General features: G+C 38.8%; 1 protein-coding gene across 14 annotated transcripts in view; it reads left to right on the top strand.

Moving 5' to 3' along the window:
- Window positions 1-15831, top strand: part of UNC79 (unc-79 homolog (C. elegans)) — a 238074-nt gene that overhangs the window by 124149 nt on the left and 98094 nt on the right. For all 14 annotated transcript variants that reach the window (XM_014549096.1, XM_014549088.1, XM_014549086.1 and 11 more), the window contains 7 exons: window positions 1202-1432; window positions 3506-3696; window positions 4274-4397; window positions 6328-6468; window positions 9034-9255; window positions 11574-11801; window positions 14412-14553. In XM_014549096.1, coding sequence (XP_014404582.1) covers window positions 1202-1432; window positions 3506-3696; window positions 4274-4397; window positions 6328-6468; window positions 9034-9255; window positions 11574-11801; window positions 14412-14553 — 1279 coding nt within the window. The remainder of the gene's footprint in view (window positions 1-1201; window positions 1433-3505; window positions 3697-4273; window positions 4398-6327; window positions 6469-9033; window positions 9256-11573; window positions 11802-14411; window positions 14554-15831) is intronic.

Raw genomic sequence — 15831 nt, forward strand, 5'->3', positions numbered from 1 at the left:
ACATGCCTTTGACCGGAATCGAACCTGGGACCCTTGAGTCCCCAGGTCGACACTCTATCCACTGAGCCAAACTTGTTAGGGCATCTTGGGAACTTTTAAAAGGCTTTCTAGTTGATTCTAATGAGTAGCCTGGTGTTGAAATCTACTGTGCTCGTCTCTAGACAGTTTAAAATGCACCTTTGACAGGAAACAAATGGGAAAATAGCTAGGGTATATTGTGAAATATTGATTTACAGATCATTCATATCCTATTGTCTGTGTACATTTTTCTTGAAAGTTCAGCCTCTGTGGAGTTTTTTTTTTTTTTTTTTTTTTTTTTTTTTTTAGTTATTGTAAGTCTGTCTAACAGCCAAAAAATTATAGCCAAACTAACACAAGGAATTTGTGTAATTGACTGATTCAGCCGCAACATTCATTCCCTAAAGATCAAACATATAATCCAGAGCCTCAGCAAGCTGGATTTGCCATTTCTGCAGAGAAGCAGACTTTTGTTTCTGCCCATTAGAGACGTGAATTACGTCTCCATAGTGATACATCGCTTGTGCTTTCACATGGTTACTTGAAAAAGTCTTTTAAAAAAAAAATCACATTGGGATTCAGTTGTTGATTTCACTTGTCTTGTTCTTAGAACTTATTGTCTAATGACCCGATGACTACTATTGTGAGCTTTTTGAAGGCAAGGATAGGGTTTTATTTATTTTTTATGTTCCTGAATCCTAATCTACTGCTCAATAAAAGATTATTTCGGAATAAACACATGAATGAATAATTAATTGTTTTAAAATGTCTATTTATAACGTGGTGAATTAGGAGGTGGAGGCTCTAACATTTCAGAATTATTACTGATAGAAATTCTCAGCTAAATCTGATCATGTTAGACCTGAAATGTATATAACTATTTTTTTTTTTACTGAAGATATTTATGAACTTTTACTTTGTAGACTTAACGTTCTACAAGCATCCACCTAGTGCAGATTATGTAATATATTTCTTATAGGAGAAAAGTCTTATTGAAAGGTGCAAGCTTAAGGGGAAATGATTGTTGCAATCCACCTCTCCTTGTAGAGAGGAACACAGTTTCTAAGATAAGTGAGCCTCCATCATTTAGAAAACTATTTTTTTTTCTGCCTTTAAATGAGGATGGAATAATTATATAACAATGGATGGAGGCCGAAGCAGAGTCTCATTTGTCTATTTCCAGGTGAGCCTCTGCACACCCAGTGAGAACACACCGACGGAAAGCTTGGCCAGGCTGGTGGCCATGGTGTTCCAGTGGTTTCACTCCACAGCCTACATGATGGATGATGAAGTTGGAAGTTTGGTGGAAAAACTGAAGCCTCAGTTTGTCACCAAGTGGTTGAAAACAGTATGTGATGTTCGCTTTGATGTCATGGTCATGTGCCTTCTTCCCAAACCAATGGAATTTGCCAGGGTAAGTGAAGGCCGATAGCTTGGGCCTGGCTGGAGAGGAGGACTTGGGGAGAAGCACTACCTTAGCTGTTAGAGTGTGATCAGTGTCTGTAGAAGAGGAAAATGTCTTCATGTTTTAGTCGGTACAGCTAAATGAGTTTAGTTTAGTGGATACATTTTAGGTGATGTCCTGCTTCGATGTTGGTTTGGGATGGGGAAGAATGGAAGATGAATGTGTGAGGTATCTTTAAGAATTTAGTCCGGCTGGCATGGCTTAGTGGTTGTGTCGACCTATGAACTGGGAGGTCACGGTTCGATTCCCAGTCATGGCACATGCCCGGGTTGTGGGCTTGATTCCCAGTGTGGGGCATGCAGGAAGCAGCTGATCAATGGTTCTCTCTCATCATTGATGTTTCTATCTCTCTCTCTCTCTCCCTTCCTTTCTGAAATCAATAAAAATATATTGAAAAAAGAATTGAAGGGAGTATTCTTTCCTGACATTGCTGAAGATATTTTTATATCAAGAAACAGAAAATAAAAGCCTGTCTGCGAGGTTGCTAGAGCTAAGTCCTTTTCTGGGCTACAGTCTGTGGAAAGGCTAACGTTTGACGATGGGCAATTTCTGTGGTTTCGCATATATCCTGGAGAGGAATGGTGGAGTCCTTGCCCTCCCACTTGGAATGCCAAAAAGCTTAGGAGCAGCCAAATCTTTTTTGTTTTCTCCTCTGACTTATAGGTCACATTTCCCTGTGTTTATCCTTTGGCGCTGCCTCAGTGGATCCCAGGCTTCAGATGTGTGGTTGAGAAGACCCCTTATTTCTTGACTACATTATAATTTGTGTCTAACCCAGAGTCAGTTTTTTCTAATTTTTTTTTCAGAGTCAGTTTTTGGCAGCAATATATGAAATTTTTTTCAAGGTATTTTTTAAGTGTGTGTGTGTGTGTGTGTGTGTGTGTGTGTGTGTTTTCTTTCAAGGATATCTTGAGTCAATTTTCATTTTAAATAAGACATTTAAGAATAAAACAGAACACGGACCATCTAAAAGCGTAGCTTTTTGTTAGATTTTCTGGACTTGAGCGTTCTGGGCATTTATCAAAATGCACTTCTTCTTTGGTGCCATCTACTGACTCACCTATAAAACTGGATTTTTACATAATGGAAATTCCCCACTTCTTGGCATTTTTTTTAATAAATATTTTTTTTTATTGATTTCAGAGTGGAAGGGAGAGGGAGAGAGAGATAGAAACATCAATGATGAGAGAAAATCATTAATCGGTTGCCTCCTGCACGCCTCACAATGGGGATCCATCCTGAAACCTGGGCATATGCCATGACCGGGAATTGAACTGTGATCTCCTGATTCATAGGTCAACGCTCAACCACTGAGCCACGCCGGTCGGGCTTTCCTGGCATTCTTTGACTGTGTTGATATGTTTTCTATTATTATTTCTTTCTGAATAGCATAGGGCTGGTGTGATCTGACTCTAGAAGATACGAAGAAATGATTATATTGGAAGGAAAACTTCTCTAACTTGGGCCCCATGATTGGGGGCCTGTGTATTAACTGGCAACAGACATTAACAGGAGAAGAGATAAAGTTATTTACACTTTTATGCAGGAGTACTCAGATATGAATAACTTTCTCAATACCCACAGATACAAGGTTGTTAGTACTTGAATGTGAAGATAAGGAAAGTTCTTTTGGGCTTTTTGATGGATAAAAGCCCAAAAGGACCAAAGTTTATAGTAGTAGAAATCTGTTTTTCTCTCAAGTACAGGTACAACTGCACATATTTGTAGTTGGTTTGTCAAACTTTAGAAATAGAATGCTCCAATAGTATTCCTGGTAGGAATACCTTTTTGGAATTTTCAGTGGGGCAATTCACATTCAGTTGTGATTAATATTTGGATCGATTGTAACTATGGTTTTTTTTTCTTCTTTTTTTTTTGTAACTAATGGATCCTGATGGTAGATTCTTACAGATCTCACTCTGAGAACACTGGGCCCAGGATTCAGATATAATGAAATGCTTGCGTATAATTGTAACAAAGTGCGTTCTGTTCTTTTCTCCTGTGGCTGTTGAATGCCATCAGGTTGGTGGATACTGGGATAAGTCTTGCAGCACAGTGACTCAGCTGAAGGAGGGTCTCAACCGAATCCTCTGCCTGATCCCCTACAATGTGATCAATCAGTCTGTGTGGGAGTGTATTATGCCGGAATGGCTGGAAGCCATCAGAACAGAAGTCCCAGATAACCAGTTAAAAGAATTCAGGGAAGTATTAAGGTGGGTAAGTAGTTTAATGAAGTCACTGTAATTATAATAGCTAACATTTATTGAGCATGTACTGTGTGCCAGGCACTGTGCTAAGCCTTTTATATAATCTTGCTTACTTTTTAACAAAATCCTATAGAGAGAGAAACTTGAAGGCCCAAATGAAAGAGTTGCTATATATCATGCTAAGATGATTTGGAATTGTTCAGAAGAGATTTTGTTCTTGTGGAATAATAGATATACCATATTATTTGCTTATTTTCACACATAATTATGGTTTGGATAAAGTGGGAAAAGTGCAAAAGGAAAATGTTTTTAGATGCTGGGAAACAACTCTCATTCTTTAGAAATGCAATGCCTCCCATTAAATCTAATGTGAGTATGAACACTAATGCTATTAACAACCGTATGAATTATTTATATCTATTCCAATGACATAAGCTATTCCTGTAAAATGAAACATGCTAATAACAGTTCAGAACACAGATTAATCTGAAGTGTTTGGCTTCCCAAAATAAATATGAGAAACGCACGGGTAGGTCCTACTATGTGCCCATTGGTCATTTACTTTTGTTGCTCTGCTTTCCAGCAAAATGTTTGACATTGAGCTCTGTCCTCTACCTTTTTCAATGGAAGAGATGTTTGGCTTTATTAGTTGTCGGTTCACAGGATACCCTTCTTCTGTGCAGGAACAAGCTTTACTGTGGCTGCATGTAAGTGAATGATACTTTGGATCATTGTGGGCACTAGTTCTTAGCCCATGAACTTTAGATCCTCAGGTAGAGTGGCGGGGAGTTATTGCAGAGTCTATAATCTGTATGTTTGCTGAGGACTATCTGTAGACTAATAATTCATATGCATAGGTAATTGCATTTTAAATATATGTAGCTATAGTTGTGATTTATTAATAAAACACAAATGTATGTAGTACTATTACTAAATTCATAGTAGCTTTTGGTCCTTATGTATCTTTCCATCAATAGATACTAAAAGTATTCTAGCTGTGTTGTGGGATTCTGATAAACTTTTGATATTAAGTAGGTCCTTTACTTGGAAAGGTTGAGAGCTACTGGTTTAAGGGGTAGTTCAGCCTGGAATGACTTTCTGTCCTGTCTCCATTTGTGAACTCCAGCTTCTCTTTTAAAATCCAACTCAAAAATGATCTCATCTATGATGTTTTCTGCTGCTTCACTGTCCCCCACCTTCCCATCAGAATTCATTATTCCTTCCCCCAGTATTCACACAGATTCTCTCTGTGAATACTATTTCTGTCTAATATTACAGTTAATTTTTGTCTCTTCTCATGGTTATAAATGCCTTGAGGGCCAGGACTACGTCTTTTTCATTTTTGAATTTATATCTCCCTTCATCTTTTCTTCTCAACATCTGGGACATGTTTTGAATTTAGTGGGTATTCTTAAAAGTTTACTAAATTGAGTTGAATATCTGATTCGAAGTTTGGGCAATTTTTAAAAAGGAGGACAGAACCAATGTAGAGGTTAGCTATGGATGCAGACACATTTCTGTTTCATGGAAGGATGTGATCCCTAAAGTTTTTCAAGTTGTGAAGATGCCTTTCTGGGCTCTAAACCAAGGAACAGTATTTTTCACAAATGATGAAGAGTAAAGGAGATGATTAAAAAAAAAGTCACCTTTGGGACCTAGAACTTTAACTTTTTATCCCAAGGTAGGTCTCAATAAGATAACTTCTCATTTTAGGAAAGCTAATTCTTCTCAAGATGGCTAGATGTTGTTACTCAGTTGTACACCCTTTGAGCTGTGCCATCTAGGGACAGGACTGTAAACCTCTGTCCCCACCATGGCTGAAACGATTACAGTTTACATGTTTTATGGTTTGGGCTTTGCCATAGCTTTGGTTTGAAGGCTGTGCTATAGTTGAAAGAGGATGTAAGCCACTGGTCTTAGCATTTGGGAAATAGAATAATATAGTGATTGGAGTAGACTCATTTATTAATTAAATGTGGAAACATTTATAGAGCTCCTCTGTGCCAGTCGCTGTAATAGGCGCTGGGATACAACTGGAGAAGCAATGGTCCTTTCCTCCTACTTCCTTTCTTCAAAGAGCTCACAGTGGGAGAGATAATATCAAATAATCAGATGTAATGCAAAGTGATACTTGCTCTAATAAAGGTATATAGAAAGTTCTAAGAAAGCAGAGCAGAGAATGGATTAATTCTGTCCAAAGGAAGGAGGCATCTATTCCCAGAAAATTCATTACAGATAAGGTAACTTGATTTTGGCAGGATACCTGAGCTTGCTCCAGAGAACAAGAGCAGATGGGACATTCAGATGGGAGTGGGGACATGCTCACAGATTATTACTAGTTCAGGACAAAGGTGATGAGCTAAGGCATTAGCAGTGGCATGGAAAGGAGGGACCACAGAAAGAGGCACTTCAAAGTGTTAATAGAAAGAACCTGATGATTTATTGGATGTGGGGAGTGGGGTTCAGTGTAACATTGATTTTCTTAGTACAATACATTGAGGATGACTGTGCTGATAGAATATGTGGAAGGCTAAGTGTCCTTATGTTCAATAGTTCACTGATAAAAATGTTAAGTGTAGTCTTATTTGAATTTTAAAGTTTATATTTTTGGGGGATATATATGCCTTCTTTCCTCAGGTATTATCTGAGTTAGACATCACGGTGCCACTTCAGCTATTAATAAGCATGTTTTCTGATGGAGTTAATTCTGTCAAAGAACTGGCAAATCAAAGAAAATCAAGAGTCAATGAACTGGCAGGGAACCTTGCAGCTCGAAGGGTAATTATGCCACAACTGTTTTTGTCTTATTAAGATTTTGCGGATTATACTGGGTCTAAAAGTAGCATCACCTAAACTTCTCTGAAAATGCTTTTTCATTCCATCTCTCTCTGGAACCTTTTAAGCACATAAGTAATAGAAAGCATTAATCTAATATATGTTTGGTTAAGTCTGTAATTAATAAGTTAAGTTATTGAGTTTTCATTTTTCTTTGAGTTTTTCTCCTATACATACCTATTAGTTATCTCTTATCTTTGATGAAAGTAAAAAACAAAAAAAAAAAACAAAAAAAACTCCACACCGCTTTTTGGGTACTTTTTTTTTTGGGCGGGGTGGGGGGGCGGTGTCCCTGACAAATAAGAATTCTTTACCAGCTACTGAGCAGATAGCTGCTTTACTTTAAGGATGAAGAGTTTGGATGTTTTCTTTTTTATATTTTTATTGTGTTTTGGGAAGATAACATCAACTGGTGGTGACCATGAGTGATACTGTCACTATGAACCACTAAGTCCATTTTATTAACTCCTTTAAACCCATTTTATTGACTCCTTTGAACCTTTGTGGATGAGAGAAGTCAATATAATCTGGTCCAAAGTGTATGAAAACTGTTGGAATTTTTTTTTATACTCACCTGAGGATATGTTTTTTATGCTCACCTGAGGATATGTTTTTTATGCTCACCTGAGGATATGTTTTTTATGCTCACCTGAGGATATGTTTTTTATGCTCACCTGAGGATATGTTTTTTATGCTCACCTGAGGATATGTTTTTTATGCTCACCTGAGGATATGTTTTTTATGCTCACCTGAGGATATAAGAAAGAAAGAGAGGGGAAGAGATGAGAGAGAAACATTGATCGGTACATGCCCCAAACAGGGATCAAACCCACAACCTAGGTATGTGCCCTGACTGGGAATTGAACCCACAACCTTTTGGGATCTGGGACAATGCTCCAACCAACTGAGCTATCCGGTCAGGGTTTGTTGGAAAATTTTGATACTTTTTCTGTGGATGACCTGATAGAATTTCGGGTTGATGTAATGACATTCCCAGACCATGATCAGTTTTGGAGAGGTTGACTCACATCTGATGGTGGGCAGGGACTGTTCTAATTTTTCTCTTTGTCAAGCCTCTCCATTACATTTTCCCCACTGTATACCACAGGCCCCCCATCATTCCACCTGGTATCTGGGGATTAAAAAATATAACAGCCATGGGATCACAGTTTGTATTCAGTGCTTTTTAAAAGATCTGCCTCATAGGAACCAGCTGCCATTTATAGTTTGCTTTTTTCTTCTGTAATCTTTAATATTATATTACTTCATTAGCACTTTATTAATAATTAATGACATCACAGAAATGTGAAGCATTTGGGGAAGAGCTCATTATTTTCATTTTACAGCTACTTAACCTGAGGTTAAGTGAACTGAAGTGATTTGCCATAGATAACCCTATCAGTATCCAGGTATTCTGATTCTTAATGGGATACTCATCTTCTTTTTTTAAAATATGGTGTTCAAGGAGCTGGCTTGTTATTAGAGAAATCTTTAAGAGAGAAAATATGTTTTGAAAATGAAGTACAGGCATGTCAGTTAGGGCCCTGCTACAGAATTTATCCCAGATGGTTCAAATGAAGGGACTTTCATGGAAACTCTGCCTATAGAGTTATGGGAAAGTTTAAGGGAGCAATAAGGGTTGGTGAGCTATTGGTGAACCCACAGTTCAGTAGGAAACCATTATTCCTCTAGGGCTGAAAGAACAGGGAAAATCATTCCTGAAGCCCATGCAGAGCTGAAATGATAAGGGGAGGGCTGGCTAGAGGAGCTATGGGATGATGGAGAGGCTGCCAGAGATGTAGCATCAGAGCAGGCAAAGGGTGGGAGAAATAGTCCTACCTATGTCTCCTTAAGCTTCAGGTCTTCTGCTGGCACCACCCATTGACATAACACAACGGGAAGCCAGCCAGCAAGAGAGCCAGGAACGACTCAGTCCTTGGCATTCTTGGGCTTAGGTGCAGGGAAGAGCAGGGCAATGAGAGCCTGGGTGGGTTGTGTTGACACATGGGGGGGTTGGTTGGCACATGGAGAATAACCAGTAAACAGGTTTGACTTATATTGTTTTCCCAGGATAGTTTAATAATTATAATATCCAGAGGCCATTTGTCTTTAAACAGTCTTGTCAATCTGACATTCTGTGCTTATATTTCTAAAGCTAATCCTGCAATTTTTTACTTCTGTTAAATCATTTTTTTTTTTTTAGGTTATGGTTTTAGGTAGATGCAGACAATTTAGTTTAATTAGAAATGTTTGCTGAGATGAAAAATATAGTGACAAAGACAGCTGCCTTCATTCTTTAGAATGCTGATGTTTTATTCACCTGACAGAAAGTTTGGATAATTTTATTTCTTATTTTTATATATTGAGAAGATTTATAGTATTTGGAGGTACTAACACTATTGGCTAAGAAAGGAAGTCAGTGTGGCAGCTGGAAATACCTTCCGATATTTTATACGCCATTTGAGCCTCTGCAAGTTCACTTATGTATGTTGATGTTCCTTCTTCTAGGTGAGTGTTGCCTCCGATCCTGGTCGACGAGTTCAGCACAACATGCTGAGTCCATTTCATAGTCCTTTTCAGAGCCCGTTTCGGAGTCCTATGCGTAGTCCTTTTCGTAGCCCTTTCAAGAATTTTGGACACCCAGGAGGAAGGACTATTGACTTTGATTGTGAAGATGATGAAATGAATCTAAATTGTTTCATCCTCATGTTTGATCTTCTCCTGAAGCAGGTAGCTGAAGCATGAGCTTCCTTTAGTTCAGAGATGAAGGATGAGGAGAGCATTTGTATAGTGATTTTTTGTGTGTGTTGGATATCTTCACACTTACTGAAATGATGCAGCATTACTCAAGACATTTCTCAAACTCCTTTGGGAATTTCCTAAAGAGCCTGAAAAAATACTTGTTTAAATATCTGCAATGATATTGACATATGAGAATGGATATGAATTTTAGAAACATCCTAGCTTTATTAGAATTGATTCTTTTGAACACATTTGGTGAACATATTGGGTAATGCAATTGCGGGAAGAGCAAGGTACAACTCTATAGTGATGGGCTGAGTTTAATATATTTTATAAATTGATTTTTGAAGGTAACTTTAAAAGAGAAGTTTAAGAGGTTTGGTCAGAAGAACATTTCTTTTTAATTTTGAAATAATTTTAGATTTGCAGAAAAGTTGCAAGAATAATACAAAGAATTCCCAAATACTTCTCCCCTAAATTTTTCAGATGTTAACATTTAGCACATTTTATTCTTTCTTTTTCTCTTATTCTGTAAATATATGTATGAAAATTTAATGAACCATTTGAGAGTAAGCTGCAAGCATGATGTTCCTTTATCCTTAAAATTTCAGAATACATTCTCTAAAAAAATAAGGACATTTTCTTCCATAACCAAGTACAGTTATCAAATCAGTAAATTAATATTATTAGAATACTATTATGTAACTTACAGAAATAATTTATTTTTAAAATTGATATAGCTATCATCTTTATAACAAAAGAAAAGAATTATTTTTGATTGAGAACACAATCCAGCATCGCCTATTGCAGTTATTTCTCCTGCCCCATTAGTCTTAACCAGAATAGTTCTTCAGTCTTTGTTTATCTTTTATGTTCTCAACATTTAAAAGAAGTCCAGTTATTTTGTAGAATGCCCCTCAATTTGACTCTCATATTTCCTTATGAATCGATTTGGGTTGAGCATTTTTTGGCATTAATACCACAGATATGATATTGTGTTCATTTCAGTGCATCAGATCAGAAAGCTCATGACATGATAATGTCTCCTTATTGGTGGTGATAACTTGGTTAAGGTGAATTTTGCAGATTTCCCTACTATAAGTCGTTATTTTCCCTTGTAATTAATAAGTAGCTTGTAGAGAGATACTTTAAGACTATGAGATTTCCTGTTTCTCATCAGACTTTTACCTGCTAGTTTAGCATCCATGGATGATTCATGCCTGAATTAGTTATTACTATGAGGGTTATCAAATAATTATTTTCTGATTCCATTATTTAAAAGAATTATTAGTTGGCATTCTATAGAAGGAACAGTTTTCCCTTCTCTCCCATTTATATATTTATTTGTTTATCTACTTACTAGAGGCCTAGTGCATGAATTCGTGCACATGGGGTCCCTCGGCCTGGCCAGCAATCAGGGCTGATTGGGGCTGGCCAGCTGGGGGAGGGACCGCAGGAGGTTGGCTGGCCACAGGAGGTTGGCTGTGGAAGCGCACTGACCACCAGGGGGCAGCTTCTGCATTGAGCATATGCCCTCTGATGGTCAGTGCTTGTCATAGCGACCAGTCGACCCATCATTCGGTTGACCTATCATAACAGTCGCTTAGGCTTTTATATATATAGATACCCTCATGTACTCATGGATTCTCATTTTATTCAGTGGGTTAGAATTTATTTCAGTGGGTTAACTTTTATTTTGATGCTTACGTTATCCCATGTTTTGCTAGTGGGAGCCCCTTCAAGCTGGCTCCTGTGTTCTTTTGACATGGTCCATCATTCTTTGAACAATTCCTTAATTTCTGGCATGACAAGACATGCCAGGCTCATTTTATATTTTCCTCGCCCCACCCCTGAAACCAACCATTTCTCCAAGGACCCCTGGTTCCTTTTAGTGGATAATGGTATTTAGAAACCAAAATCTGGACACTAGGTAAGGAGCAGCATTTTCTAAATGTGTAAAACCTCAGAGAGTGATAAGTTTTAAAAAACAACGCCCTTTAAATGTCCTACATGATTTAAAAAATAATTCTCGTTACTTTGTCTTATGTATATAGTCTATTAAGAAGAATCCATGGAAATCAGTGTATATTCATGGTCTATAAGTCTAACCATCTTTAAATAATTTAATATTGTCAATTAATGAAAAGTTTCCCCCATTAGTGTGTTAATGCAATAGTGGACGAAAGGACCAAACTCCTTCTTCTTCTTTTTTTTTTTTAATTGATATCTTTCAGCAATGCAATAGTGGACAAAAGGACCAAACTCCTTCTTCTTCTTCTTTTTTTTTTTTAATTGATATCTTTCAGATGGAGTTACAAGATGATGGGATCACGATGGGTTTAGAGCACAGCATATCAAAAGACATAATTTCCATTATAAACAATGTCTTCCAAGCCCCCTGGGGGGGCTCCCACACCTGCCAGAAGGACGAAAAAGCAATAGAGTGTAACTTGTGTCAGGCTAGCATTCTCTGCTATCAGCTCGCTTGTGAACTCCTGGGGAGACTGGCTCCTAAAGAAGAAAGCCGGCTGGTGGTGAGCAGTTGAAGAAGTGTCTAAGTGTAATAAGGATGCAGTAGTGGTGCAATGGGGTCTTTCTCCAGGCTTAGCTATGCCCCATGCTGGGTGATATGTCAAACTGTGTTAAAAAAAAGTTTTCCTTCCACCAAGTCAAGCTCCTGGAATATGAGATGGTGCCACATTATATAGAACTCTTGGGTGAGAAGTCATGCCTTGAGTTAGGGTTTGTAGCACACCCATTCACACAGTTTTCACAAATACAGAGCATGACTGCTATTCTTGAAATAACTTTTATCAGAAAGTCATATTACAAAGTTTAGATAACAGTGAATACTACAAAATATACATATCAAATACTAAGTAAGTAGATTGGCTGTGGACGCCGAGAATTCCTAGGGAACCGCAGTTTGTAAAACTTACTGACTTCATCAACAGCCAATACAATTTTAATTTCATTTAAAATTGTTTAAATAAGGAACAGCTAATATATAGTATATATTTAGCTACTCCATGCATTAGTTATTTCCTGTTTAGCTTATTTTCCATCGAAGTCACACACATCATCAAAATAGCCTCATACCATCATAGCTAGGGTTATTTGCCATCTTCTCTTTTTCTTCCTTTCCCCTAATGTTTGTCTAGGTATAAAGCGACTTAAAAGTATTTTTTGAGGTACAGTGTATACATTCAGTAAAATGTTTCTTCAGTTTTTAAATACCTTTAGGCCCACCGAACTCGTTAGTCCTACCTGTTGCAAAATAACATCCCTGTAGTATGGTCTTTTAACATTGTCATTGGGTACTTACTATAAAGCAGTCACAGTAGTAGATGATGTGAAAACAAATTAAAATCAAAAGCTTAGAGTCTAATCAGGAAGATGGTTAAATAAATGAAAAACCAGAAGACAGAGTGATGAGCATTCTGAGAGAGGTACGTACAAGGTAGCTATGGGAGCGCAAAGAAGGGACAACAAATCTACCTTAAGGTGTAATCGGGACCCACAAGGTCTCCCTGGAGGAGATGGCTCCTGAGCTTTATTGAAGGAGGAGTGGAATGAATGAAATGAAAGTGGTAGGAGAGCAGGACTTTTGAGACCCAGAAAACTCTCTGTTTAAATGGCGTAGAGGAAAGGAGGGGATGATACACTCAGGAAACTGCTAGTAGTTCTGTGTTGTTAGAGCAGTGAGGAGGGTGGCAGAGTCGTGAAAGTTGAGTCAAGGAAAAACTCAGTTTTTATCAGATTTATTAGGGGCTTTGTTTGCCAAACTAAGAAGTTTGGATTTTGTCTCAGTGACAGTGGGGACGTGCCAAAGAATTTTAATCAGGTGATGATACACTTTGATGAATTTGAGAAATTCATCCTGTCAGTGGAGGAGAGAGACGAGGATTTGGACATTGCGGGCAGGGCTCTATCCGAAGGTTAATGTGGTCACTCACGGAAGAAAGCTGGGAGGCCCGAATGGAAACGGTGGTGGGATGAAGGGAAGGTGTAGGCCTGACAGACTTCTCAGGGGAAGGAGCAACAGCACTTATTCAGTTGGCATTTAGGAATGGAAAAGTTGAGGACAAAGCTGTGTTTTCTTGCTTTGGAAGTAAAAGCGTTGCCATTTACAGAAAATTGTTACTGTAGTAGGAGAAGTGAGTTTTGGGGCAGGAGTGGGATATGATGCAGTCACATTCAGACATAGTGTTAAGTATATGCACATTGTTTTATATATATATATATATATGGCTAAGTAAATTCACATTGTTAAGTATATATTGTTAAGTTATTCACATATATATGTATACATACACATATATATTCACATTGTTGTACAATCAATCTCTAGAACTTTTTCATCTTGCAGAACTGAAACTCTATACCCATACATATATAAACAATGTGCATATACTTAGCCATATATATATATATGGCTAAGTAAATTCACATGGTTAAGTATATATTGTTAAGTTATTCACATATATATGTATACATACATATATATTCACATTGTTGTACAGTCAATCTCTAGAACTTTTTCATCTTGCAGAACTGAAACCCTATACCCATTAAACAGTTATTCCCTGCTCCTCTTTCCCTTAGCCCCTGGAAACTACCATTCTATTTCCTTTCTCATATATTACATTTTGTCTATCTGTTCATCTGTTGATGGATACATGGCTTGCCATACCTACTTCTCTTTAACACATATATTATAGCTATTTCTTATTCCTAAAATTTTGACTTCTTTAGACAATCGATATTTCTATTTTAAATGTTGATGTGAACCCCTTATTATTCCCTGCTAATTAAGTAGTTATTGAAAAAAATGTGCATGGGTTGGCATCTCTTGGTGAGTAGGGCACACACACAGGGATTAAAGCAGAGATGGAAAGCAGGCCTAAGAAGATTTAACGTTTTTGATATTTTCCATATTATTTCAAGGGAATGAAAACATTTCACTAACACCTCATGTAAATTTCCAAGGAAATAAGCTCAAGCCTCCTGTGAGGCAGGTGCCTCTGCCCCCCAGAGCTCAGCACAGGCTGGGCCGCAGCAGGCATACAACCAGTCTCTGTTGCAGAACCTTTGTTATATCTCCACGGGGCTGCTCATCTGGCTGCTTGTCCTGTTTGTTCCAGGAGCCCACAGACAGCCTTGAGGATAGCCTCCTTTCTTCCAGACCCGAGTTTACCATCGGCCCTGAAGGTGAGGAGGAGGACAATCCAGCCAGCAAGCGCGGGGAGAACCCGGGCAATCACACCGAGCCCACGGAACATGCTGGTAGGTGAACTCAGGCACTCCCAAGTTTGCACAGGCCCAACGTTCAGAACCCTGGTTGCTTAGGTGACCATTGACTTGCACAAGTTCAGACTTGGCTTCCTTAATATAGACTTGAGCAAATGAATCATTTCCCCAGATTATGAAGGGAACAAATCCAGGGTGTGTTTCTAGTGGATCGAGGTCACTGAGCATCTTTCTGGCAGCAGGAGCTTGTCATCGACAAACCCCCCCTGTTTTAGTGTGAAAAACACCACCTCCCTACTTACGGCGTATTGTGTTCTCTGTGCAGAAGTAGCCGTGAACCACGGTGCGAGGCAGAGTGGAGGGTGCTGACGCTCTCCACAGCCATCAGGGCATTTGGCCAGAGCAGAGCATGCTGGGACAGAGGCGATGGAATTTGGCTCCTGTGCCCCCAGAGTACAACCTGGACTCTGGACAGGCTCACACCTGAGCAATTTGTGCTCTAGGGCTGATGGGCTCGCTCAGAGCTGGGAGGGAGGATGGTCTGTTGCCAGTTGCTCAAAGGCTCAGTGGGGCTAACTGGGGACAGCAGGGTGGCAGGAAGGCCCGGAATCATACTCTAGCTCCACACATGCTGAAGGAGTTTCAGGAAATTAGGATGTAACCCCAGGTGCCTCTGGGAAAGCCTGGCTTTTAGTCTGCACTGTGGCATTCTGGGGATAAATCTAAGTAGTTTTTAATCTTCCTATTTCTACTATCCTTTCTATCATTCCCTCAGTCAACAGCAAATATTGTTCTGTGACTATTGTGTGGGGTTCATCGTAGGTCCTGGGGTGTCATATTCAGATCAAGATAACAATGTTATTACCACAGCGTGCTTGGTCGGAATTGACTGCTTCTGCATGGCTTGTATAAATGGTCAGTTGAGTATGGCCATCCTGGTTCACATTATTTAGAACCATTGACACTTAGAATTTGGAGGCACACCCGAGATGACCTACTTCACTGGTTTTCATCGTGTACTTGGAGTTGTACAGGCTCTCTGTGTTTCCTTTGGCCCTTCCTTATGTGGGGTGGCTATTGGTAGGAAGATGTGGGTAAATGCTAAAGACTCAGGCTGCCCACCCTGCTTCAACCTGACTGCACTGGCTGGCTCCATTTCATATAGTGGAGTTCGAGATAAGATGTTCTTTGAACAAAGTATTCTGTAGAAAAGAAATTTGAAACTTGCTGATTCTTGTTCAGCCTTCTCACGTTACCGATGAGGAAAATACATTGCAGATGAGTTAAACAACTTGCTATTTTCATGTAGCTTGT

The sequence above is a fragment of the Myotis brandtii genome, unplaced genomic scaffold, assembly GCF_000412655.1.
Source record: "Myotis brandtii unplaced genomic scaffold, ASM41265v1 scaffold535, whole genome shotgun sequence".
Classification (NCBI taxonomy): Eukaryota; Metazoa; Chordata; class Mammalia; order Chiroptera; family Vespertilionidae; genus Myotis; species Myotis brandtii.